This window comes from Hippichthys cyanospilos, chromosome 6 (genome assembly GCF_059441005.1).
Source record: "Hippichthys cyanospilos isolate Australia breed blue-spotted pipefish chromosome 6, RoL_Hcya_1.0, whole genome shotgun sequence".
Lineage (NCBI taxonomy): Eukaryota > Metazoa > Chordata > Actinopteri > Syngnathiformes > Syngnathidae > Hippichthys > Hippichthys cyanospilos.
In genome coordinates, this window is record NC_142374.1 from 13,425,130 (window position 1) to 13,435,000 (window position 9,871).

A 9,871-nucleotide genomic window follows, 5' to 3' on the forward strand; every position below is an offset into this window, starting at 1 on the left:
ATGACAAGTCCTTGTCAATCTATGGGGATTTTTGAAAATTTGAAAAGAAAAAAAAAATCATTGTAATAGGCAGAAAATATTACATTATATTGATACCCCCCCCCCCCCCAAAAAAAAAAGGACTGATGGGGGGGTTGTTAAAAAAAAAAACTTCATTTGGTAGCATATATGACAGTGACTGTAGTTTCTGAGGATGTTTAATATTTTGAAAATAGAATTATTAAATAAGGTAAAAAAAAAATCTGCCAGATATGCGATGTGAATAAAATGAGCATCTCGTGATTTTTTTTTTTTTTAAACGAAAGATGCCTTAATTAAAATACTATTTAGAGAAATTAGGTAGGAGCCTAATCTTGTAAAGTTCATGTGATTTTGTAACTCCCAGAACAAATCAACTCTAATTTGGAAAATTCATGTCATTTGGGATTGCCTAGAATGTGTGGTGAACATGGCATGCATAAATAAAAATCTGCTTCTGAATTGCAGTACATTATACTATTTCAATGGAGAAAAAAATGATTGTAACAGGACTCAACAGTTTTTTGTTATTTACTATATCCGAGTGTGGTTGGAAAACCCAGCTAGTGACATTACATCGTTCGACATTTTGTCTAATTTCCAACTGCATTCATTATACTGAATATGTTGGCTGGAAACAATATCCACCAAAGAATGGACACATCTGATTCAGCAGTGGCGGTGAGTGTAATAAAACTTACACGATGGATCTTCAACTTTTGAAACAAGGTGGCTCGCAGTATACACAAAATGATATATTTCCTGAAAGAAGAACAAAAGTCTGAAAGGATCCATGATTACAAATTAGTCCAATTGGCTTTTATCTGCTATAAAAAAAAAAAATGAGCAAACCAATGGGTGTCGTGAAAAATCTAAAGATAGACATGCAGAGGTGGATTCCTGTCATCTCCATCAGAGTCAATTCTGCAACTATAGGTCGTCTTGACTTAATCCGGCTCCTTGCAAATTCCCAATGGACAGTAGCAGTGCCATTCTAAAGAGCGTTGTATTCCACACACTTGGAAGGATCTGTCGTGAAGTGTTTTTGGCAGATGGTCATCAGCCTCTTTAGTCCCTGCGCAGCAGGAAGGAACTTGCGTCATTTGGCAAGTGGTGAAAGAAATGGAAATGTCTGCTGTTGCATTCAAGGCTAAAAGACATTCATTTGAGTTACATAAGCAATATTTTACACACATTCTGAATGGAGATACTTAGCACATCTGTCGCTCACTTTGGAATTTGGTTTTGGGATTTGAGTTTGGACTCTGAGCGTCCTTATGGGGTTTGCTCACCTGAATATACTTCCTCTGCGTTTCATCGTTAAGGACGTGGGCAACGTGCTTGGAGAAGATCTTCTCTCTGCCCGTACGGGCGTGGATACCCACCATGGTCACGCCGATGGGCCATGGTGCATTTCCGATGGCCATCTGGAGATACGCATCATTTGCCTTGACGTATTCTCTCTCCAGCATGAATTTGATGATGTCGGTGATGGACTCTTTGATATCAGCTGGTAAACTCTGAAATCATCCCCAAAAATACATTGGACATGAATGTTAGGACACCATTACAGATTAATACTGAGAATTGTCAAAATCGTAGATATTTATGCAAATAAGTAATTAAAGGCTGGCTTTCAACTGTGTGGCTTGAACTTGATGTCACTCACTTACACACACTAAAAACATACAATACAGAGTACAACATAAATGAAGCATACACATGGTAAATATGACACCCATTCAATTACCAGTAACAGAAACACATACAGTATGACAAGAATTAATTAAAACTTCAATAATCGCACAACACAATGCATTCTCTGAACCAAAAAGTTTTTTTTTTTTTTTTTAACAATATAATATAATGACTGTTCTTGCGATTGGCAGGGTGTCCCCCCCGCCTACTGCCCGAAGACTGCTGGGATAGGCACCAGCTAGCCAGCGACCTTAGTGAGGACAAGCGGCTTCAGATAATGGATGGATGGATAGATATTGACTGTTGGTACCTGCCTTTCTCAAGGAATTATTATATAAGTTACACATTGAAATGTATTGGGAGGAAAAACGTTATTATACTCATTATCATTTCAAAAAATAATTAGTGATTTAATCTGTAGTCTGTATATTTTCTGTCAAAAATCTGCACTGGCCTGGGAAAGAAAAAAAAAAAATCACTAGAGTAGAAACTCCCTGTCAGTGCCACAACCAAAAAGCCAAACCTGAAAGACCAGTCGTATTACCTTCTTCCTAAGCTTCCTGAAAAGAGGTTTGAGGTACGATTCGGTCTGTGAGTGGGTGGCGCTGGCCAGCTTCCCCTGAACACTGCGCTTCACATGATCCTCACGACTGTTCAGATCTTTGGCCCAAACACCGAGAAGGAACTGGAGCGTGGACAGAAATGGCAATCAAGTCAATTGACAGAGATAAATTCAAGTATTGTGATTAGCCTTAGTTGTCTCACACTAAGGAACTTGTCGATGACATCCTGGTCTCCATCGTCATCTCCTCTGCCCAGAGTTTTGCCAAGAGCCTGTATGGGTGGCAAATATGCACCATGAATATTGAGTGTGGAGCACTGACAACAAATCGCACATTGAGATTTTCCCACTGAACTTCGTGTTCATTGTGTCAGATGTTAAGCTGTCAAGAAATGCGTAATAGGCAAGCTCCCTCTTTTCTTAAGATTTAACTACAAGCAGGCCATGTTCATGCAAACAGTCAAATATGTGTGCTTGCTGACCCTGTACACGATGACATTTTTGGGCAAATGTTAGCATTTAATTAGTACATGGTATATACCTTCACTTAGCAACATGATTCCATTAGCAAGCTGACTGGCCACTCTTCAAAAAATGTATTTCAAAATTATGAAATGTTTTTATATCAGATGATACTTCCAGAGAAGTGCCACCCCCCATGTAATATAATTTAATGACAACTAGACCTACGATTATATTTAAAACATACTGTTGGTTGTTAAGAACACATTTATTTGCAAGTTTTTTAAATTTCATTTAATTTATCATCATGTATTATTTTTTTTAATGAAATATGGCCTAAATCTTACACAGAGTCCCTTAAAAGAAGTCCTTCTGGAAGTTGATCTGAAAGTTGATTTATATTGCTGTTTTTCTTTTGTTACTGTTATAAAGGATAGTTTTAAGTATAATTTCACAACTTTCATAGATGATAAGCTTAACTAAAGTCAGCGCGCTGCGAAAGGTTTTTTTACAAAAATGGAGAATTTCAGCGATGTACACAAGATAATGTCAAATAATATCAAGATGATCGTAAATTCTGGATATACTGTACATGATTAAAAATTCACGAGCCTCAAAAAATTTGATGTGGACGGGAATAACATGTTAAAAAAGTGATTTTAGGATAATTTAATCACTTACGCACATTGTAGTGAGCGGAGCAGTGTATACAACATGTACAAAACCACATACATAAATGTGTAAAATGAAACAAACACCCCCTCCGGGGGCCGTCACCTTATCGCGGTGGAGGGATTTGTGCAGCATACCTCCAGTTCTTCAATAGTGGTGTTTTCTTCGTGCACTTTGAGGTCGTGCTGCGTGTCAAGTTCTCCCGATTCTGTCCCGCCGACAATTTCGTTCAGGTACTGCTGATCGATCTTGTCCATGGCCGCCTTCAGGTCATTTCTCAATCCCTACGCCACACACACAGTGGATGTTCGCGGCATGAACAACATGATAAACACAGCCTCTAATTCTTTGAGCAGCTGTGCTATAAGCGTGGTGAAGGTACAGTCGTATTAAGTACAAAACATGGATGTTTGTAAAATGTCATTCAGAATCAAAATGGTATCTTGACTTACAAGTTACATTATATGTGACCAAGGTCACAAATCAAATACTTAATCAATTGTATGCATTGAAATAAATGGAAATACTTTTAATCCGTTCAAGCCTCCCATACTACAACATGTTTTGTTTTTTTCCCCAAGCGTTCAGTAAAGGCTGAAAGTGCGTCAGCATCCGTGGTTCTTTCAGCCCAGAAGCAACTGCAATAAATTATTTTAATTGCTTGCACTATTTCTAATTGCTATAATTACTTTCATTCTTTGTATTACTGCTAAACTTTATTCCTTGTGCAGCTCATTTTAAATAACACTGTTTCATACTTTTCACTTTTGTACTTATACTTTATTCTTTGTCAGATATACTACCTTTATTCATTTTCACTCAATCCTCTTTTGTTCATTTATTTTAACTCATTATTTTATTAAGTTAATTTATCAAAAAAATACATTGAAAATAAATCATTTTATTATTTAAAAATGGACATTTATGTCAGCAAACTACACACCAAAGTACCGAAAATTGCTACATTGAGTACCACTATCGATTCCAATGTAGCCGCAATTGGTTCTGCACCAGTTCCAATGTGAAAAATACTCATCTATACCTGTGATGCTTTATTCTCTTAAATGGTCTTCCATGCTGTTTGTATTGCTGATTGTATACCATCATATCATGTGGTTAATGTTGTCCATTCGCAATCATTGCAGCGTGAAGAGGGATTCTCCATCTGTGATCCATTCGGAATGTTTATTTCCTTTTTCCCCTCTCAGATAGTTTTCTCTCAGGGTTTCTGTTCCCATGTTGTTTTTCTGATGAAATGGTAGTTTTTGGATGGTTATCTCATAAAATACAAAGACTTTTGTTGCTGGTAGTAGTTTGAAAATCATTATATAGTGTTATTATTTCCCTTTTACACAACATTCCAACATAATTGGAATTGGGGTTGTAAGTTGGGACACTCATAGGTCAAAGTATGACTGTGTTATAATTGTATTCCGCTCCGAAGTATGTGAAAGCATACCTTGTTTACTTCTGGAGTCAGTATCTCAATCTTACGGAGTCTCTGGAAGGCGTCGTAGTCGGACTCACCGAACAGTCGGATTGGCTCCCCGCGTTCTCTCAACCGGCGGATGACCTAGGCACCCAGGCGGATGCAAAAGACACATTTGAGGATCAGTCTCAATTAGAACCTGCTAATGTTTTGAAGCTTAGCTTCATTTGATTATGAAGACATGATGCGTACATCTGCCAGGTTGAACTGTGTCTTTCTGTGGCTGAAAATAGCACAGAAAAGTCTACACCCTGACATCCATTACTAAGAAAACATGCACTTATTACTCATTGTACTTATTACGTGCAGTGAAATGGACCGAGATGAACTCACCTCCTGTCGTGACAGTGTCATGGGCAGCTTCTCTTCTGTCAGCTCCAACTCCAATACAGGATTAGTGGAGGTGGATGCTTCATTATCTTCCTTTTTGTCAACCTTCAAACAAAAAAGGTTGAGACACACATTTTAATTTGAGAATTGAGGAATTATTTTTTTTAATAGTAAATATAGATTTAAGTAATTTGAGGCAGAAAGAACTTTTGGATTCTAGGATTGATGATGATGATATGCAGATGAGATCCAGATTTCCATGCATATATGAGCTACAACTCCTCAGGGGGGGAAAAAAAACTCTTGTGTGTCCTCCTATTTACAGGAAATGGCTTCTATCTTTGGTATTATTTTTAAAAAAATTATGAAGTTCATCATGCTTTCATTGACACATGCATCACCGATCTTTAAGCCAGTTAACATTTTCAACCAATGCACTCAGGTAGAAAATAAAGCCTTCCAAAAATGTCCCCTTTACCACTGGCTACCCTGTTTTTTGACAGCTTGTTATGTCCTGTGTCTAACTTGGTGATGCCGGATGCTTTTGTCAGAGGTTCAACCAGGAATTTACCGCCATCGGTCTGACTGACTGAAGTAACCGGCGGCTGCCTCTGGAGTCCCACAGGCCATAAAGGCCGGAAATGACTACTCCTTCAGCTTGATGGCCTCCCTTACTGCTTGTGGAATTGCCACGACAGGCACCGACCACCTTGCGTCCACAACTCTGATCAGCCGCCTGGATAATGGAGGCGCAGAACATGATCCACTCGGACTAAATATCCTACGGGATGTGGGCAAAATTCTGCCGGAAGTGGGAGTTGAAACGCCGTCTCACTGGCGACTCTACTCGACATTCCTTGCAGTACAGGTACTGAGACGGGGGTCAAAAACCACGCCCAAAGTTTTGTGTTGAAATTATTTGTAGCAATTGTGCCAATTTCATCAGGCATCTAATTATCTGAAATGGACAGGTGGATTAATGTCGTGATACACCAATTCCCGTGGAAGCCAGTGTGAAAGGTATTTAAGAGTTTTCAGATAAATCATTACAACCACAAGCTCAACATGAAAAGCAACAAAAATAAGCTGTAAATAAAAGAAGTGCAACAAAATTTAATACCCCTAAAATTTGTATAAAAATACATCCAATGTCAAATCAGTCTCCATGCGAAAAAGCAAACTAAAAATGTGTCCTTGATTTAGCAATGTAGCTTCTGTTCCTTGTTAACTTTTAATAATTCTATGAAAAACATTCAGGGAAAACAGGGAGCAGGCAAAATTACACAATTGATCACAAAAGCTCACGGAGACCAGAATCAGTCATTGCAGGTTTCAAAAGGTACCAAGGAAGTAGAAGCGGGACACAATATGCATTTAAAAAAAGAAAATGAAAAATCATTTTTAAATCATGCGTCCTGTCAGCTACTTCCCCTGTGCAGACCATACCTGGCTGTCAGGAGTCTCTCTCTGAACCTACAGATGTTGGTAGCAAATTGAGGAGAAACAGCACAGTGAAGACAAATACAAACTAAAAGGCACACCTGGGTGTGTCAACTTCCTGGTGTGTGAGTGTGTTATGTATAAAACAATACACCTGAATTGTGGTTTAGAAACATAAATACATTAAAAAAAAATAACTGAACAGACATGAGATGTGACTATGTTCAACTACAGTCAACAATCCACCTTATAGCCGCATCTACGGAAGTAATCCTCCTGCTCCTTGCGCGCAAGATCAGCTCTTTTGAAGAATTTCTTAGAACCCTGGGAATAAGAAAGGACCATTGTGAGTCATTTCTGATGCTGAGGCAACATGCTAATGGCACATTTCATGAGATGCAGATAAACACACTAATGAATGTTAGAAAAATAGATGAAAAGATATTTTTTAAAAAACAATATACATATGTAAAGATGTATATAATATAAACAAATTATACAGTAAATATATAAATGTGCATATCATTATCGTAGTTACACAGTGATAACTTGCTTTTTAAAAAAAATGTAACGTCGATGGGTAGTAGTGGGTTTGCTGAAGAGTTGCCTTCAATTTGTAACATTTTGACTATTCAGAGTTAACAATTATCATTTAAGGTGTACAAGTAAAGTTGTCCTAAAGATTGGACAAATGTTTCTAGAACGGCCACGGTTAAACATTTTGGTTACGCTTAGCATTAGCAAATATGCTAACTCACGTCAACGAGTTGCTTTTCTTCGATGAGTTTCCTCTTCCTGTCGATCTCTGCTTTAAGAATATCCATCCCGAGTACAGAAAAGAAATCGATGTTTGTTTTATTGTTTAAACAAACACCTCTATCAAAAAACGTCCGTCAAATAAAAACACATCTGCACAACAGGAAGTAAAACGGAACAGAGCAGCGTTGTCGGTCGAAAATTCGAGTAATTATTTCAAAATAAAAGCATAAAGGGGGCCTCAAATTTGTTTTTAGAGAATAGTATTTTTTACGTATATGGTAAGCGTCAAAAAGAAATAGGCAAACATGAAAATTAAACAGATTTAACGCACGTCATATTTGTTGACCACAATTGCACAATCTATGGCGGGCACTAGGACTATGTCTCTCAACCAGTAGGCTTGTTGCAATGAACCTTTGATGATGCTTTGAACCTGTTGGCTTTTTCTTCCAAAAATTGGGGGGCAGTTTTCATTTCGGGATCTAGCGCAAATGATAATAAGGGCAGTTTTGGATTTTAAAGATGTACTGTGTTTCCTAGGTGTATGCATTCTGTGACAATGCCACCCTGGCTAACTCTTTGCCATATAGAAAAAGGAAGAGAGGGCTTAACGACAACACGAAAGGACTTGACCAGAACATCTTTGGTGCAGTTAAAGATACATTGAAGACAAACGGCCAAAAGTCTCGATGAGTTTCATGCTGGAAGAAGACCTGCATGATTTCCCCTCATATGTATGTGCTGTTTTTACAGAGAAATCCTGCTGTGAGCACAAAATAGAGAAGCTGCCTGGTCCACGAGATAGGGTTCAGATCCTTCAGGATCAAATCAAACTTGCCAGGCGAAGGCTAAAAAGAGGTACTGTATAGAGCACTTCAGTTGTGTATTGTTATATTGGCTTGTAAAAGTTTGGGCAATGAAAAATCACTTACAATGCTGTCTAATATGTTTTTGTTTTTTTTTCATACCACAGGTGCTGCAGAAGTCCCAAATAGACCTCCATCAAGTATGGTTGACATTAAACGTACTGTATGTACAATTTGATAGAAATTTGTGTTCCTAGAATGAGACACCAACACGTCAACAAGGATGGGAAGAACTTTCTCGGAAATGACCAGTTCTGGACCATGATCGACTGTTTGCATTTCTGTACTTTAACTGCCTTTTTGTATTTTACTCCAGTTTCACCTACCGCAATTGTCAAAGTTCCAACTCCAGACCGTGTCTTTTTTTTTTGTTACAGATTATGTCATGCTGCATCCGTTTTCAGCAAAAAGAAATATGAGGGCGTTCGTTAGTTGTTGTTTTTTTTTTGTAAACGGCAGAGATTCTCAAACCTTCTAGAGTCATGGATCCCTTTTGGAAAGCAAATTTTCCAAGAACCCTTACTGCAAATGTTTGCGTAAAAAACAAAAATCACTTAAACCAAACATAAGTGCCCTTTTTATTTATCACGTGGTTCAATTTGACAACAAGTATATATCTTACTTTTCAGCTGTACTGTACTGAAGTTTAGAAGCTAAAATTTGCAAATTGCACTCTTCCTTAGAACAAACCAGGTCAATTTCCCCCCAAATGGTTGCTGCCAATTATTTAGTCAAAAACAGCATTATAAAATAAAATGGTGTTTTGGCTTTGCTGGCTTCATTGCCTTGTTAGCGAGCAATTCAAAATTATTAATTAAAATGTATTAAACTGGTTGTATTGATTGCTCTATTGAAAAGTCACAAATACTTTCTCAATTTAATATTAAATAAAATCAAATTAACACAGATAAATATTTCATTAATAACCAAAAAGAATTCACTGACCCCTGCAGTCAGCCCGTGGACCCCACTCCAAGAAACCCCCGGTTTAAGGAATACTGTATTTTGATTTAAGAAGCAAAAGACAAAATGCACTGGAGGATGGCTACTGGCAAGGCAAGTAGACTTCTTGCCTGAAGTTAAGATGCATTGTGTTTTTGATCATTTTAATATGTTGGCCTGCATCCATTGAGTTTAATCAAAATGTAAATATCATGCACATTTGCAGCCCTGTTTTCAATTTTCTAATTCAGACATTGGACTTACGCCACATCAGTTCGATTGGTGTCGACATTTGTATAGCTGTATTTCATAGCAATATGCGCCACGAAGTGTCAATCAACATTGAGTCTTGTTTTGTGTTTTTGTTCGTTATTTATGGAGCAGTGCAGGCAAATGAACATGCTTGGTTCTGAAAACATGTTATGATTACTTATGATCAAAATGTTTATATCTGAAATGCTGGGTGTTAAATTGGAGGGAAACATCAAATTAAAGGTACATTCCATTGTCGAGATTCAGTTGCCAGACTCGGAGACTTGTTAAAGGGGATGTTGAAGCAGCCGCAATACAGGCAAAGGACCCATGGCGATCGCAATCGTTTCCTATTTTTATTTTAGTGCAAATATTTTCTCC

General features: G+C 37.8%; 1 protein-coding gene across 2 annotated transcripts; it reads right to left on the reverse strand.

The window, feature by feature from the left end:
- Nucleotides 1–531: 531 nt before the first annotated feature.
- prpf18 (PRP18 pre-mRNA processing factor 18 homolog (yeast)) lies at nucleotides 532–7,612 on the reverse strand. Of its 2 annotated transcripts, XM_088418180.1 has the most exons (10): nucleotides 7,430–7,612; nucleotides 6,918–6,995; nucleotides 6,678–6,704; nucleotides 5,235–5,336; nucleotides 4,872–4,985; nucleotides 3,550–3,696; nucleotides 2,482–2,550; nucleotides 2,261–2,401; nucleotides 1,311–1,538; nucleotides 532–1,093 (listed from the first exon to the last, which is right to left on the reverse strand). In XM_088418180.1, exons 1-10 carry the CDS (start codon nucleotides 7,493–7,495, stop codon nucleotides 1,013–1,015), a joined length of 1,053 nt encoding a protein of 350 aa, XP_088274306.1. In that variant the 5' UTR covers nucleotides 7,496–7,612; the 3' UTR covers nucleotides 532–1,012. The 2 variants fall into 2 exon arrangements, with proteins under 2 accessions (XP_088274306.1, XP_088274308.1); XM_088418182.1 differs by lacking the exon at nucleotides 6,678–6,704.
- Between the last annotated feature and the right edge of the window lie 2,259 nt (nucleotides 7,613–9,871).